At 31.8% G+C, this 18,974-nt stretch overlaps 1 protein-coding gene across 1 annotated transcript in view; it reads right to left on the bottom strand.

Moving 5' to 3' along the window:
- Window positions 1-1,344: 1,344 nt before the first annotated feature.
- Window positions 1,345-18,974, bottom strand: part of LOC133785059 (COBRA-like protein 6) — a 34,867-nt gene continuing 17,237 nt past the window's right edge. Inside the window, exons 4-6 of the mRNA XM_062224322.1 lie at window positions 2,613-2,766; window positions 2,231-2,508; window positions 1,345-1,815 (exon numbers count right to left, since the gene is read on the bottom strand). Coding sequence (XP_062080306.1) covers window positions 1,508-1,815; window positions 2,231-2,508; window positions 2,613-2,766 — 740 coding nt within the window. The 3' untranslated portion in view covers window positions 1,345-1,507. The remainder of the gene's footprint in view (window positions 1,816-2,230; window positions 2,509-2,612; window positions 2,767-18,974) is intronic.

Genomic DNA, 18,974 nt, shown 5'->3' with positions numbered 1-18,974 from the left:
AGGGGTATTTCAGTCATTTTGGCCTTAGTTCATGGGTAATATGGTAAAATTTGTGATTTATGTGTTATGTGATATGAATGAATTGTTATATATGTCTTGATATTTGAAATTTATGTAAGTTATGTAAGTACTGTACAAGTGACCATGATGAAGATATTAGGCATGCTATTTGGGGTTGTAACTTTGTTAAAGAAACTAATAAATTATGTGGATTTCATATGGTTGTTAAAAAGGCGAACAACTCAGATATTGTGAAATTTTGTTAATTTGGCTAAAAACTCTTTGCTCGTGACTGGTCTTTCTGCTGTGAATTATTGGCAGTTGTGGTATAGCAGAAACTGCTTTGTTCATAATAGAACGTGTTCAAATTTTTAGGACCTGGTGGAGTGGGCAAAGAGCTTTTCAAAAGATTACAAATCTTAGGATTCAAAAGTGCAGTACTGAAACAACATCCACGTATGGCTTGGTCTGGAATTATTGGTTTCTCCCGCCTAAAGGTTAGCTTACAGTGAATGTTGATGTTGTTTTGAATGTTACAAGGGTGATAATATGAAATTATATAGGAAGGGTGATAGCCTCTAAGTCGCCTTTTATTCCAAGACCATTCAAACCTGTTGTGACTGAGTTGCAAGCCATTTGTGAGGGTGTTAAACTTGCAAAAGAGTTGGAGCTACACAAGTTCTTTAATTATCTGGTCAAATTGCCTCGAAGCTACCAAGTTTATCAATAATTCTAGTTTGAGATGCGGCGATCTGGAGTGTTGGTTAGATATTAAAGTTCAAACTAATAGTTGTAGAATTTTAGGATTATTCTTTTCCCCTAGATCTACAAATTTTGTTGCTCACTATATTGCAAAATATGCTTTATCTTCTAAAGGTTTTGCTAGTTGGAAGGGGGAGTTCTCTCATTTGCTTATTCAGCTGTTATCACTAATTTGCCACTTCCTTAGGTTGGTTGATCTATTTTTCTTGATGTATTTTCCCTAAAAAAGATGAGGAAAAAGGTAATCAACTTCCCTTTTTACTAATTTTAATATTATTACGATCTACTTTAATTATACATTCTAGTGTAGTGGACCCTATATTTATTATTTTTTTGAAATTAAATTATTTGAAAAGTAAACTAAAATATTAATATAAAAATAATTTAATATTTTAAAATCAATATAATATTTATCGAATCCAATACTATACCCAACGTAAGATATAGTATTAAATTTATCCTAATCCCAATTCAACATATTCCAATGCAATGCAATAATCATATTCAACTCTATAAACCAAACATACCCTTATTAGAAATAGAAATTAGACAATCTAAGGTCTTTAACTCCACGTGTTAGGTTAATCTTGACCTAGATAGCTTTCCATCTTATTAAATTGATCATAGACTTACAAAACACACATATACATAATAATTGCTTATAATACCAAATTATGATCTCAAATTAAACAAATTTGTTTTTCTGCAGCCAAAATGATATAATAAGAGTAAAATTATTACGGAATCATATAAATTTTATTAGTATTAACAAAACTAATAGGGCAAAGAATGATATGAAGATGAATGAAGTTGATGAAGGCCTTATGAAGGAAGTGTGAGCCATGTTTGGGAGTGTTGGGTACTGATCAGGAGGAGGCATCACACATTGATCTCCATTAAAAGAAATCTTTCTTGGAAAAGCCCATCCTTCTGTAAAGGTGAAAATTCCAGAATCTTTGTGCAGTAACATCTCACTTTGTACATTCCCACTCTTCCCTGATTTCAGCAAAATGTCGTTGTAGTATCCAATCCCCCAAAATATTCCACTATCATCTGTGGAAGTAATAACATACATATCAAAATTTATAGATTATATTTTAGTATTTCAATTAATGGTTTGATCTTTAATCAAATAGTTTAGTTTGTTTGGGTAAGGTACTTTTACAAAAGAATTTAGTGCAATAAATCATTAGTAAAAAATACACTGAAAATGAAAGTATCTATCAACACTAAGAATATATATTAGGCTAAAGTTAAATAAATACTTTTTATATATAAAGTCAAATAATTTGGAATGGGATACTTTTTTTATATCATTTTGGTTTCAAAATGTTAATTTCTTTTAGAATTTTCATGGTAGATGTTCTTTATATTTTTCGTTCATTGACAATCTTGTCCTTACTATAATTATGATGAAACATATATAATGATTAGACATTAGGTAATAATATTATTAGACTTCACTTACTTATGTTTCCATAATGATTGAGGGAACGGTAGTTGAAGCTGAAAACCTGAGTAAGACTCTGTAAGTTGGGGTGAAGAACCACCAAGTTCCAGTGAGAATAGTTCTTAAAAAAATTCATATTAGTGATGGTGATCTTCACTCGCCAATATTCTCTGTAACTTTGTTTCACATGCCAGTGAACCCTAATGGGACACAGGTGCTCTGAGCACCTCACTAAATCTGACCATTTTTCCTCTTTGTCACGTGAGTGTGGAAGTTGCAAGATTTCACTATTAGGCCTACAAAATGTTCACAAAGAATATGTTGAAAAAAGAAAGTTTTTTCCCCTGGAAAATTGAAGATAAAATAAAATAATGAGAATGATCACAATCATTATTATTACGCGAGACATTTTGCTCCAGGCAATCCTTGGCAGTTGCAGCTACATTTTGGGCAAGCAACAATAGTATCATTGTAAAATGCAGATAATGAAACACAACAGTTTGGAGTTGTTGATGCTCGAAACTGAGAGTACATACAGTTCAAGTTCCACGTCTCTGTAAAAACAAACAAATTCATAAATAAACAAAGTATAATCTTGTCAATGCCAAGGAAAACAAGAAGTAGTGATAAGGAGTGGTTTCAAAAATTGTAAAGATAGATATATGAATTGTAAAGTCAGTATAGGGGTATTAGAAGGCCTGTAAAATGTACATGATATGATTTTTGAGCAAATACAATGATTCTTATTTACCAAAAAAACAAAGTATAATCTTTAAAAATGTGGCCTTAGTTTATTTTTGTCACTATTAGTGAAGTATAAATTACATCAATCAAAACATTCCATATGCTTTCTAGTTAGAGCGAGTTGTTTTGTTTTTGTCTTCTTAGTACTAATGCTTGTATAAAGTACACGTTCATCACTTTCGGATTTGACTCAAAATTGGCAAATTTGTGGCAAAACTACATATGTAGTTTGGTTTGTTACATTTATATGCTTATGTAAAAAAATTGGAGGCAAAAATACAACCCAATTATTTCTTTGGTGTAGACGTTGATCCGTTGGTCGTTAAGTATGTCAAGGTATTCACGTGGTGGCACCCAATTAGGTCAAATTAATTTTAATTTATTAAATATTTTAAAAATCATTAGAATTTTTTTAAAATATAATTAATTTTAAAAAAATCAATTAAAAAAATTTAACTTTTTTTTTAATTTTCCTTTTCTCCCCTTCTTCCTAGCGCTGACAATTTTTGAATACGTCATGATTACACGACATGAAATAAATGTGTTTGGATGACACATTTAATAATCTTGCCGACACGAGAACACGAATAATTATCATAGGTTTCATAATTTTTATATAGTTATGATTAATTGTGTCAATTTCGTATTGTATCATGACACATTAATCGTGTCATAGTCGCATTATATCGTGTTCGTGTCGTGTGACCTGCTAAATTAATCGTGTCGTGTTTCTGTTCTTGTTTTCGACAAGTTTAATAATTATGTCATGTTCGAGTTTCCCATAATCGTCTCATTACACAAATTGCCAACCCTACTTCATCATCCCTCTCGTTCATCCAAAATGCCAACCCTCCCTTTCTTCTTCTTCTTCTCCTTCTCATCATCCCATGCATACACGAAGCCATTGAAGCCTTGTAAGGGGGGCCCCAAACCCAAAAAACGTCGACCCCAAATCCAAAAGCTTCATAAAATTTCTACAATGTAGGATTGACGCCGGAGTACCCCGACCTCCACCCAGAAGTTAAACACCCTCCAAAAGAGAGAGGAAAAACCTAGAAATTTCAATGGAGTAAAACCCAATAGATAAATCAAAAGGAAGGAATGACAATGGCTTAGGCGATGGGAACTGGGTGACAAAGAATGAAGCTTGTTAGACAAGGAATAAATCGACCTTCGTGAACCCTCAGTGAATCTAACAATTTGGTGATAGGCAATGTAAAACTGGTTTGAGATTTGTTTTCGTTCGTTGTTCCCAAGGATCTCAAATTTGGGATTTATGTAAATGGAATTTTTTAAAATCTGCTCTGAAATTTTGAGGATATTTGTTTGTATAAATTTGTGATGAAATGATGAACATTGATTTGTGTCGATTTCGTTGATTATATGAACTGGTGATGGAATTATGGAGATATTGATGGGGTTTTCATGTTGCTCATTAGTTTTGAAAGTACACATTTGACACTACAAAAAATAAGGCATACACCGAGAACACTATACCGAGAACACGTTCTCGGTATAAACAATTCAGAACCGTGCCAAAGCTACGCAGTATATTTTCATTTTAGTTGATGTACCGAGGACTCTATACCGAGAACATGTTCTCGGTATAGGTCATTTATATACTTCGTCTTCCCCGAAACAGAGAGCTCATTTCCCTGAAACACAAAAAACCCCACATCGGTTTCTCCGCCATTTTTCTTCCATTTTCTGGATTTCGGCCCCCAAAAGCTAGTTTTTTGATAAATCTTCCCTTCCAAAGAAGATTTAGTCATCAATAGGGTCTATTAAGGTATGTATTTATATATATTTCATTTTATTTTGTGTATAAATTTATCAAATTTTTTTTTTTCTGTTTTGGTCTTCTCTAAGGGGTTTTTTCTTTATTTTTTTCTTCAGGTGTTGCATTATTCACAAGTGGTTTTACAGGTATCACGAATTTTCTTTATAATTTTTTGGTTTGTTTAATATTTTTGGCATAAATATATTTGGGGTTTTATGTATAATTTTTTTAATATTGTTAATATATTGTTATTTGTCATATTATATATATAATTTTTTATTATGTATTTAAAATAGGTAAGAATAATAATTAGAAATGAAAATTAGTTAAAAGTTTAGTGATATCCAATTTAGAGGATATAATGTTGTGTAGTATTTTAGTAAAATACATATATATCTTTAGAATTTAGTTAGTGTAATCTTATGGATAAATAATTAATTTATTAGTATGAAAATTTATTAATTTAATAGTTTATTTTTTAGCTATATAATTTGACTTTTAGTTATAAAAATATGTTTGTATGAAAATATAATATTTGAGTGTTTGTTTTTTAGATTGGGTTAAATAATTTTAGTGTTAGATTATTAGATTTGGTTAATAAAGTTTGATTATTAGAGTGAGTTTTGTTTATTTAATTTGAATTTTGTTGTTGTTGTTAATTTTTTTATTCTTAGTGTTGATGAATATTGATGCTTTGTTTTTGTTGTTAATTTTTAGTAGAATTATGATATTTTAAATAGAAAGTTGAATAATTAATAAAATTTAGAGTAATAATTATAAATTATATAGTCATTTACAATGTATTTGTATTGCTTTGTGTATGTTCTGGGACTTGATATTTTTTTATGTGTTATTTGCAGGTTTTTAAATTTTGGGATATATGAAAATACAGTTGTTATGCTGCCAAATTTTTTATAGAATTAAAAGTACTCAATAAAATTTCTAATTTAAGAAATAGTAAATTGATAAGTAGTATAATATATTTTTAATTATGATTTAATAAAATTAACAATAACATTATGCAACCAAATTTAAATAAAAATAAACATTAATCTTGAAATTTTATTTAAATAAGTAATAAATCTTAAAGTAATTAAATAACTTTTAAACAAATCTTAGAAATTTTGTGTAAATTTATAAAACTATTCAATAAAGCATAAGTAAAATATGTTATTTAATAAATACCGAATTAATATGTACAAAAATAATATTTGTTAGTTCAGATTAAATAAAATTAACAATTATATTATTAGAAAACCAATTTTAAACATAATTTTAATCATTATTAAAATTAAAATTAATATTTGAAGTTAGAAAAAATATGTCAAATTTAAATAATTTTAATAATATTTACACTCAAATATATTATAGTTAGAGATCATAAAACAACATAATTAACTTCAAAGAGCATAAGACATTATAAAAACAATATTTAATTTTATTTGTTTTTTTCTTTGGTAATAAGAAATTATTACCAAAGATATGATAGTGTGCTATTATCACCTAGTGATAATTTTTTACTTTTTTAGTGTTCATCACAAGAAGCCTTAGACCCGTTCAGAGAGGGTGAGTCATTGAAGACTCTTAAATTTGCCTCTCTATGATTTAGGACACACATACAAATTGATTGTAAGTTTGATGATTAGTGTTCCGTGCAGTGCTACATTCATATAATGTCGATCGACAAGAGCTGGATTAATTTGACAGATCAATTATCTAATGAGTATGAGGCTGGTGTGATGGATTTTCTCCAGAGAGCTCGGCAGTGCATTGACTCAAGGGGATTGGTGAAATGTCCGTGTAGGAGGTGTGTCAACGTTGAATTTCAGACGATTGATGTATTAGAAAATCATCTCTTTGTAAATGGTTTTCTATGGAAATATACCAATTGACATTGGCATGGAGAGGATGAAATAATACCAATGAGGAAAGTGATAGATCAAAATGATAAAGATGAAATGATGGATGTTCTCAATGATGTTATGCAAAATGACAATGACGAATATGAAGAAAATGAGCGCGATCAAGAGATACCTACAACAGACTACAGGGGTGGGCAACATTATAACGATTTGTTTGCTGAGATCGAGGCTCCATTATTCGTCGGGTGTCAAAATTACACATCATTGAATTTCCTAGTGAAGTTAATGCATTTCAAAGTGTTGGGCAAAATTCCCAACAAAATATTTGATGGAATGCTGGAGTTGTTACATGATGCATTTCCAGTCCCAAATAAGCTTCCAAAATCGCATTATGCAGCGAAAAGGTTGTTGTGGAAACTTGGATTGGGCTACGAGTCAATCTATGTCTGCAAGCATGATTGCACACTGTTTTGGAAAGAACATGCTGGAAAAAACAAATGTCCTATTTGTGGGGAGGATCGATGGGTGGACAAGAACACCAAGGGCAAGAAAGTGCCTCATAAAGTGATGCGTTATTTTCCTTTAACCCCTAGGTTAATGCGAAAATATGCATCAAGGCACATTGCTCAACATATGAGATGGCATCACGAGCAACGTATAAAAGAAGATGGTGTATTGCGTCATCCTGCTGATGGGAAAGCTTGGAAGGACTTTGACCGAAATAATCCAACATTTGCAATGGAACCCACGAATGTGCGTATTGGATTGGCTGCAGATGGATTCAATCCCTTTGGTAATATGAGTCTTTCTTATAGTATGTGGCCAGTTGTGTTGACAACATATAACTTGCCACCATGGTTGTGCATGAGAGAAACTAATTTCATGTTGAGCTTATTAATTCCGGGACCTCATTCGCCAGGAAAAGATTTTGATGTTTTCTTAAGACCATTCATTGGTGAGTTAAAAGAATTATGGGTGACCGGTGTACAGACTCGAGATGTAGTCGATGGTAGTTTCTTCACTCTTCGGGCAGTTTTGATGTGGACTATAAACGATTACCCAGCAAGGAGTAATCCTTCTGGATGGACTGGTCAAGGTTATCATGCTTGCTCTACTTGCAATGTGGCAACACCATTTATTCATTTACAAAAGAAGGTTGCTTTTTATGGCCATAGACATTTTTTACCAATCAAACATGCCATTAGAAGGGACAAGAAGACATATGGTTTCGTTGAAAAAAAACTACCACCAAAGCCATTAACCATGCAAGAAATGTTCACACAAATGAGTTTTATACCCGATTCTCTTCCTGGTAAGCATGTCAGTTATGGTGGCCAAAAAAGAAAGCGTACAAAAGAGCAAGTAGGTTGGCGGAAAAAAAGTATATTTTTTTAGCTCCCATATTGGGCCAACATAATGTTGCGACACAATCTAGATGTTATGCATGTTGAGAAAAATGTGTGCAACAGTTTAGTAGGCACAATAGTTGGGCTGGAGAATAAGACAACAGTTAGTGCCAGAGTAGACTTGGAGAAGATGAAGATGAGACCAGAGTTACAGCTAAGGAAGTTGAATGGTCGGATACAAAAGCCTGCGGCCAAATTCACTTTCACTGTTGAAGATCGCCAAAAGTTTTGTCGATTTCTTAAATCAATGAAGTTTCCAGATGGTTTTGGATCTAACCTAAGGAAAAATGTGATTGATAATGACAATAAGATCACTGGTTTGAAATCGCATGATTGTCACATCATTATGCAACGCCTTTTGCCAGTTGGTGTGCATGCATTCCTAGAGAAATCGATAAGTACAACTATTATTGAGTTATGCACTTTCTTCAAGCTCATTTGTGCGAGAATTTTAAAAGTCTCAGATTTAGAAAAAGTCAAAACTTCAATTGTTGAGATTGTTTACAAGTTAGAAAATATTTTCCCACCTGCTTTTTTCGATATCATGGTCCATCTACTAATACATTTACCGGAAGAAGCAATACTTAGAGGACCGGTTCACATGAGGTGGATGTATCCTTTTGAAAGGTATATGAAAAAATTGAAGAATTATGTCCGTAATAAAACACGTCTAGAGGGGTCAATAGCAGAAGGATATGTGGTTGACGAGGCATTAATATTTTTCTCCATGTACTTGAAAGGTGTTGAGACAAAGTTCAATCGTCCAGATCGAAATGTAGATGTTGGTCCATCACTTAAAAAGATGTCGGTCTTTCGATCTCAGGGTCGTCCAATCGGTAAGAAATCCTTGACAATTTTGGAAGATGAAGTGAAGAAAACAACAGATTGGTATGTTCTAAATAACTGCAATGAGATCTTGCCATATCTTGAGTAAGTAATTAAAGTAGTTCATCATTTCATTGCATGTTTATTATAACACTTATTAGTAGCTCTTAAATTGGTTGTTTTTGTTTGTTGCAGAGAGCATAGGGAAATTCTACAGACCAGAGGTGTTGAAAACCTAGACCAATTACATAGAGAGGAATTTCCTAATTGGTTTTATAATAAGATTTATCATCTTCGACAAACAGGTACCTTGGAAGTACATGAAGAATTAATCTCTTTAGCAAACGGTTCTTCAACTCACGTTGCGTCGTACCCTGAGTGTGTTGTAAATGGAGTAAGATTTTTGTATTATGACAGGGACAAGAATCGCAAAACTCAAAATAGTGGAGTCTCTGTAGCGGGAGTCGAAAATAATACTTATTACGGCCAGTTAGAAGAAGTTTTAGTGATGTCATATCTTTCTGGTTGTTCTGTTGTATTATTTAAGTGCAAATGGTTTGACACTAATCAGTCTTCAGGATTAAAGCTTGAGCAAAACATAACGAGTATCAAAACCAGCTCGGAGGCCTTCAAAGATGATAAATTTATCTTAGCAACTCAGGCTAACCAAGTTTTCTACATTGATGACCTTAAAAATAAATCTCATTGGAAAGTCGTCCAAGAAGTGCATCACAGAAATGTGTGGGACATCCCACTAGTTGAAGAACAATCAGAGGATGTAGAAGTAGATGTTATGCACGACACTAGTTCCTCTAATTTCCAATTATTCATTGATCTTGGATCGTTGCCACAAATCAGCTTTGAACGTACGGGGGCTCCATTACAATTTGTTGAGATAGATAATGTTCCAATTGAGGAGGAGAGGGAGGAGGAAATGGAAGAGGAAGAGGAGGAGGAGGAGGAAGTTGAATATGAAGATGATGAAGAGGAAGATGAACACATAGAAACCGATGATGATAGTGAAGATTATTATAGTGATTATTAAGTGGTAATTTTATAATATGTTGAAGTAATTATTTTTAACAATAATTAATTTTATATAGTTATTTTTAACCGATAAATGTAATTTTAATATCGATTAATTTGACAGATATGTCTGATGTTATTGCTCGATCTCACGGGGGTGATGGTGGAGGATGCGATCCTCCACGTGGACCGTCAGATATCACAACTGATTGTGAACGAGGTAATACTTTACACATTGATATACTCCTTAAATTTTAATAATTAATCCATATTAATTTTAAAATATTGAATTTGCATACAATAACGCCTCCAAACAAACGTGGACACCATAAAGGATTGAACACGCGGGAAAAAAAGGAACAGTTGGGGCGTCCTCTCCCTCTCGAGTGGTATGTCCGAGGGAGAACATATAAAGAGATCGGAGATTACAGCTCAAATTTCTCAAGAGAGCTCGGATTACTTGTTCGACAGTACACAGATCCGGACTGTCCTCAATGGTCAAAAGTACCAAATGCCTCGAAACAAAGAATACTTGCACATCTGGAGGTAAGTAGTTTATGTATTTTTATGTTAATTCTAATTTTATGTTATATATCATATTTACTAATAAATGTTTGTAAATTAGGATGATTTGTTTGATATTGGACATACTAGATATGGACAAGGGCACATGCCTGGGATCTTGAGAGGCATTGATACATCGTGTGCTAAAAAGTATTATGACTGGAAGTACGATATTAAAGAGCATTTAACAATTAATGGGCCACAAAATCGGTATGGTGGTTGCACAGATACGCAGTGGCAAAAAGCCATTGAATTTTTTCGACGCCCAGAAATTACGGTATTAATTTTTTGCTAAACTTAACTATCTTAATTAAATATATTACTAACGATAACTTTTTGCAGAAACGTTCTGTGGTCAACAAGGAAAATAGGAAGAAACTGAAAGAGCTTAGCTATGGAGGTTCTCAGTCAATCCCAGCGCTACGCTATAAAAAAGTTAGTTAATTAATTATTTTTTAGTTTGTTTTTCTTATTTACGTTTAATTATTAATTTTATAAAAATATATGTACGTGACAACGCAATTTAGAGACTGGGCAACTTGAGCCCATCCCGAATAGCTGGATGGATACTCACCATAAATCAGGCACAGAGTGGGTGACAGAGACAGCAAAAAATACTTGGGTACGTTAAGTTTTTTTAAACATTTTTCAAAATTTTAATTGTTTTTTTACAATACATAATTACATTATACATTGTATCACAGGAGGAATTGTGTGCATATCGTGACACACAGCAGACACGACAACTGATACTGAGAGTTCCACACCAGTTTCGAGTGCGCCTGAAGATGAAGACATATCTTTGGTACAAACTGTCTTCGAAAAACGACGGGGCTACCAGAAAGGATATGGACGTATCCTTAACATAAGGGACCGAACTCCATTTGATTTTCATCCTTCACAAACTAGAGATGAAGAGATGTCTGAGATGAGAGAGCGTGTTCGACAATTAGAGGAGCATGTCCGGACTCATTGTATCACCCCGGGATCTCAATGTGCCCCACCACCACCCGATGATCCCGATGTTGGAGCACCGACTCAGTAGGACTTATGTATGAATTTTATTACTATGGACTATGACATTATCATGCTTAGGATAACTCTTTATTTTGATTCAGCAAACATACTCTTATGTTTTTATTTATATGTTTAATATAAGTGTTTTAATTTTACTCTATTGTTTTATATTTAATTCAAATTAAATAAATAAGTGAATAAACATTACAAATATAAAAATAAAAAAAATCCAGTTTAGTCTATACCAAAGACATTGTCCTCGGTATATCCCATTAATATGACAAATTTGGGTTAGTTGTGCCGAGGACATTTTGCAATCTATACCGATGACATTGTTCTCAGTACAACCTATACCGAGAACATGTTTATTTTCGTCGGTAGAAGTTTGCCTCTACCGACGCGGCTGTACCGAGGACTTACTGCCGATTACATGTTCTCGGTATAACCTCTACCGAGAACATTTAGGCTTATACCGATGACATTTGTTCTCGGTATAGGCCTTGATTTTTGTAGTGTGATGATAATGTTATATATATATATATATATGAGTTTATAATAATGTTGATGATGATTTTTCGTTTAATTAAATTTTATTTTTTAGGTTTAAATTTTTAATTAGTTTAATTTTTTGTTTTTTTATTTATTATTTTAAAATTAATTAGATTTAAAAAAAATAATAATCTTTTTAATAATTTTTAAAATATTTAATAAATTAAAATTAATTTGACCCAATCGGGTGCAACCACATATACTGCTTGATACACTTAACGACCTGGGGACTAATGTCTACACCAAAAGAGTAATGGTAGGTATTTTTGCCGCAAATTTCTCATTTAATATATTTACTAAAATGGCCACATTGATCTCTTCATTCTTAATTTTGACTTTTTATTCACTTTTTATTGCTATTACAAATGCATATATTAATATTAATAGTGAAAAAAGTAACTTTTCAAATTAACTTTCACGGATATTCTTAGGTACATTCTTGGTGTTTTCGACACGTGGATAGTTATAAGTAATTTTTATATAACTCATTACAATAATGTTTTATTTTACTATATTAATACTGATAATACGAAATCATTTTTATATACAATTCTTAATAATTTTTAGTTTTTAATTAATTAGATTTTTTATTTTTTATTTTTTATTTTATTTTATATTATTTTTAAATATGATTTATTGTTAATAGTGAAATATGGGATTTGCATGCATAAGAATAACTTCTCATTTTACTTACATTTTCACACTATCTTTCTTTTTTAAAAAACTAAATTATATTTGCCAAAAAATAAATCAAACCCTAACCCTCTCTTTTCCATCTCTTTCAAAAAAAAAAAAAAAAACATAGCGTTACTGTTTATTAATTTTTCTAAACTGAATAGTATATTTTTATTTTAAATTTAATGTTTTGGTTATTGTTAGTAACAAGTTTGTTTATTTTTATGTTTGTACTCATGATGTCATTTTTATTTTATGGATTATTTTGTATGTTTATTTCTTTTTCCTTTTTATGAATATACAATTATGTTTATATTTATTTTTATGATAATTTCTTTCTATGAATACACAATTATGTTTATTTTTAGGAAAATAATTTTATTTTGTCAATGATGAATGAATATATATTGCACTTTAAACAAATTTATTTATCTTTCAATTGTTATTTTTTACTTTAAATTTGTAGATGTGGCTATTAAATGTTGTTGATACAGTTACCTCAAAATCTTTATAATTACAAAGAACTTCCTAGATACCATTGTAGTAAATATACACAGTTGTTATATTTGTGCATCGTGTTTTAATCAAATAAACGGTAACGTATATGTTAGACAATAATATTATTATTAAACATTGTTTTCATTTATTTTTATCATGGTGTAGTAAAATAAACAAAAATATTTAAGTTAATCGAATATGCTATAATTATACATAGTTGTCATTTTTTTAACATTTATTAATAAAATTAAAAGAATACATTAAAATAGCATGCTATAATTATATAAACGTTTTTGTTAATTTTTTGTTTAATAAGTACTTTTATGTTGAATACGTTTATGTTTATTTTTTAATAGAATTGTTTTTTTTCACTATATTAGTTTATCATATTAAATAATTTTATTTAGATAATTTTTTGTTTTTGTTTTTCTGAAGATGATTCAAATTTCATGGAATTGACCTCTATTTGATTATGATATCTCACTTAATTGATATAATAATTAATTTGTATATTATATAATTGCTATTGGATTTATTAATTGAAATCTATAACATTAAATATGGAAAGTTATATATATATATAAATTAGGAAAGTGTCTTAATTGGTGAGATTGTAACATATAATTATGTTTAATAAAATAGTATATATTGTATATAACTTTATAAATAGTAGATGTGATATTATTATAGTAAATTCTATACTTTTTACATAGTAATAATACAAATAAAAATAAAATTAGATTAAAAATATCATTTTGTTTTATTATTACAGTAATACCATTATCTAGATACAAGTAACGTGCACGTTTCTGTAGTTTTATTTATAGAATTTATTAATTATTTTTATCAAATTTATATTAATGTCATATAAATTTCAAATAAATATCATCTTTTAATTAAATATTTTTTTCAGTTTATTTTTGTTCTAGTATTTGAATTTGAGAGTGACAACAAGAGATTATATATTATATGTTTAATGTAATATTAAATATTATATGTGGATTTTAGATTTAAGTTTCTTGTTAGTTTTTAAAAAAAAAACAATTTGTTGCTAATTGATAGTGGATTATATTATATATTTAAAATGATATTATTCTAATAAGTAAGTTTAAGTTTAATTAAATTTTATTTAAGTTATAAAACGTATGATTTTATTATTTTTAAATAATTATTATTGTAAATTATCTAAAAAATATCCTATTTTAATTTGTTTAATTATTTATTATTTTTAAATAATTATCATTGTAAAATATCTCAAAAATATCATATCTTAATTTGTTTAATTATTTATTATTTTTAAATATTTATCATGGTAAAATATCTCAAAAATATCATATTTGAATTTTTTAAATTATTTATTTAATTTAATTTAATTTTAAATGATGTTTACAAAATATCGTTAAATATAAGAATATTCTGTTAAATCTAAGAATATTCCGTTAAAGTTAACATTAAAAAAATAAAAAACATTAAACCCAAAAATTTCCGTTATCTACACACTTATTATATAGATCTCAAAAATATTATATTTGAATTTTTTTAATTATTTATTTAATTTTAAGTGATGTTTACAAAATACCGTTAAATATAAGAATATTATGTTAAATATAAAAATATTCCGTTAAAGTTAATATTAAAAAAAATAAAAAACATTAAAACCAATAATTTCCGTTATCTACACACTTATTATATAGAAGAGATATTACTACAAGCATAAAAGTTAATTAATTGGTTTATTAGCATTTAAAAACTTAGAATTCATGAAATTTAAAACTCACTTATCATTTTTGCAATTGAAAATTATTGTTGGACTTAAAGTACCAATTAAAGCAGAAAGAAGTTATATCCTATAAATTTTAACGAAAGCTAACAAAAGAAACTCTTTACTATTTAAAATTTCATAATTCTTATACTTTAAACATAAAAAAAGTTCAAAATAAAATTCACTTATTAAATAATTCATAAATAGTGATTTAATATTCAAATAGTCGACTCAGCCTTAACCGGGCCACATAGTCGCTTAGAAGGCCCCTCAATTTTTATTTTCTTTATAGTGTGAAAAATAATTAAAAAAAATTATCGTATTACAAAACACCATTGAAAATTTATTCTATATCTGCATTTGTTAAAAAAAAAAAAAAAAACTTCAAATTGTCATTCCTTGCGTGGACAAGAAATGTTGGATGTCTCAATATGACATCTTACCTTATATTCACAGTGAATAAGTCAATGATAAGTGTTGGGCCCAAATTTTATTCGGCCCGAATTATTTCCTTTTACAGGATAAATGAGACACATCGTTTTATGGTGTAAGAGGCACAACAATTACAGAAGTTGGAGATCAGAAGGAGGGTCCTCTGATTAGCTTCTACATAAGAGAAATTCAAGAAGGCATTTAGGCGGGAAAATCAGTTGGTCCGCGCTGGGAGATTTTTCCAATGACTCTTTACTTCATATTTTGTCTATAAATAGTTGATGATTGAATTCATTTAAGAACTTGAATTCACTTAGGCATCAAAGTGCCCTTCTTAGAGGAAACCCCAGGCAACTTAGTAGTCATTGGAGATTCAAGAACTTGATCGGAGAAGAGTGTTAAGTTGCGTTTTTAAGAAGGAACACTTCTAGAAATAGAAAGGGAATTTTTTAACATCAACAATTGGCGTCGTCTGTGGGAAACACTTGAAAGAGAAATCGATTCTTGATTTCAATCTTCCATTCTGGGGAGAACGACCCTTCCGATGAACGAAATCCACTTAGTTACATGATCGATTGAATGAGAAGCCATAGCCCCGAAAAACAACGATTGATGGAAGCAACTCAACAGCATTCTGATGACGCTATTAATGCTTTGAAAGAAACACAAATAAAAATGGAAGTAGAAATCGCCGAGTTAAAGAAAGAGAATGCTGAACTACGGAAGATTCAAGATTAAGGAGAATAAAAAAATAGCAAGGGTGCGGTCACTGATGGTGTTGTTGAATTGCTCGACAACGAAGTCCTGAAAAATGGAATGGAAAGTCAGCTGACCAGACCACCGTCTCTGACAGGTTCACAGCCCCAATCATCAAAGCATAATGCAGGATTGCGAGGAACTCGCAAAGACCCGATCTTTTGAGAAAAAAGGATATACTCAGTCGTTACAGAAGTAGGTTGGCACAACGCTAATGGGAGGAATTGGTCTGGTGCCCATAATGTAAATTCGGCTCCAACTGCCCATTAACCTGAGAATTGGAAAGAGGAAATGTTGCGGGAAGTGATGCAGAAGTTCTCGGAGACCAGGCCACAACACAGCTTGGACTTGGCAGAGTTAGCAACAAAAGGATCTGTCAAATCCCCATTTACAGAATGGATTTAGAACGAGCTGCAACATAGGGACTTTGTGATTCTATCCCTGACCACTTTCAATGGAAAAGGCTAACCTCTCAATTCCAACAGATGATGGCTTTGGAAGTCAACAACGAGGCCATCCATTGCAAAGTATTCTACACTACATTCTCCGGCCCGACAATCCTTTGGTTCCTCCAACTGATACCAGGATCAAACGACAACTTCAATGACTTTCATAATGTCTTCTTACAATAGTATAGCGCGAATCGTGAGGCCATAAGAATTACAGCGGATCTTTACCGTATCGAACAAGGGAGAAAATGAGCATCCAAGGTCATACTTGCAACGATTCATCAATTTGGTGCACCAAATTCATGACGTCGACCCCATTATCGCGACCAATATTTTCATCAAAAGGTCAAAGATGAGTACAAGCCAAAAGGTGCCTCTTACATGAGAACCTCATCTTGAATCCCCCATACGACATGGCAGAGATATAGGTTCATGCAGAATGGGATTTCAAGCTCTGGAGGCACGAGAATGAGGGCAAAAGAAGATGGCACTTATCTCCAAACCTGCAGCAGACAATCCTCCACCACCAGCCAAGAGGGATAAGAGGAAGAACAGTGAGAATGCTTCACAAAGGGGGAATAAGAAGAAGAAAAGAAGCTTCACATACGAGCTCACTGTACCACAAGAAATTACATACGAGGGAAACAAAGATCGAAAAATTTAATGAGATCCATACAAGATCACCACTCCACCTTAGTGCCAAGACAAAAATTGATTATGCACTTTTCATAAAGATCATGGGCATACGATTTCTGAATGTCGCAATCTCTACAATCAGATCCAAGCCTTGATGAGGAATGGGTGCTTGACATACTGCATCAAGGGAGCCACAACTCTGCTTCTGCGCAACCAATAGTCACTGTCTCGACTCCATCAGGATCGACTGCGCCAACACCCACAATCGCTGCTTCAAGCACTTAAGAACAACTGAAAAAGGTACCAATGATACATGAAACTGTAGAACCCTCTACAGAAGATGAAAGAAAGACGAAGTGTCAAAGGTATATGGAAGAAAGAGTTAAGAGGTACCGGGCCCTTGTAAAAATAGTGAATTTCATCACTGCAGAGGAACACTGCCATCCAGCGACCCTTGTCACATTCACAGAAGCTGACTTACGAGGCATCCATTTACCCCATGATGACCTTTTGGTCATTAAACTACAAGTGGATCGCTTCCAGTTGGACAAAGTCTTAGTGGATGGATGTAGCAGAGTTGACATACTCTTCTTGGAAGCCTTCCAGAAGATGGGATTGGAAGAACACCTTATAAGGCCCTCAACAACCTAGTCTTGGGATTTAACAGCCTCAGGGTTTATCCGAAAGGAGCAATCAATTTGAATGTGTTCACAGCAGAACGTGCCCCGGAAGTCAACTACCAAATCATTGATTGTCAAACAAGCTACAATGCAATAATGGGAAGAAATTGTATCATCGTATGCAAGGTGTCGTATCCACTTTGCACCAAGTCATGCATTGCCAATAGATCCATGGGCGCTATACGATTGATATCAAGGGTTGTCAAAAAGAGGCTCAGAAATGTTACCTAACTCTAAAAGAAATTGATAACTCTACAAAATAGAGTTATTTTACCACATTTTTTATGCTAATTGTTGTTTAGTATGAGTTTTTAAGTAATTTATTGAGTTTTTAAGTAATTTTGCATTTATTAGTCTTATTGTAATTTTCTAGATTGTTATATGTTTTTATAGATATTTTATTATTTTATGTTGTAATTTAATTATTTAAAATTAGTATTGTTAGTTTGAATGCTAAAAATATGATTTTATTGGAATTCAATGTTATGTAAATTAAATTTTACTTAATATTTTCATGGAAGTTATATGGTATATTTTATTAGTGAAAATATTAAATTTTAATTTAGTTTATAATTATTGTGTAGGAAACAATGTTGTTTTCGGGTTCTTGAAAAGCAAGGAAAATGATGAAGGAAAATGTGGCATTTTCAAGGAAAAGAATGGAGAAAAAAAAAATAGTAATTATGAAAACTAAGGCCCAAGTAGCTTCAGCCCAAGCTTCCAGCTGTCCCAGCCGAGCCCTTTGCTTCTCCCAGCCGATGGGCCCCTGCTGCCATCAAACCGGCCTGCCAGTTGCTTGCTTCATCTCAGCCAGGCCCGTGCCTCCTCTTGCCCAGCCCCTCCATTCCACCTGGCACCTCCAATCGTTTCTCCTCCAACCAGGAAGCCACCCAATGCCACCCAGCCGCCTGCCCTTCACTTGCCCAGCTGCACCCAAGCCCACGACAGCCCACCAGGCCCATCACTGCCCTGCGTTCTCAGCAGCTGCCACAACCGTGAGCCTGCCAACAACCACCTTCCTCGGCTTCCTTTTGCCTTGAGCCCATAAATTACACCTTGTCTCCTTTGTCTAAAAATGTTACATTTTTACCCCACTTTCTA

The sequence above is a fragment of the Humulus lupulus genome, chromosome 6 (assembly GCF_963169125.1).
Source record: "Humulus lupulus chromosome 6, drHumLupu1.1, whole genome shotgun sequence".
NCBI lineage: Eukaryota > Viridiplantae > Streptophyta > Magnoliopsida > Rosales > Cannabaceae > Humulus > Humulus lupulus.
This window is presented reverse-complemented; position numbering and strand designations above follow the sequence as displayed.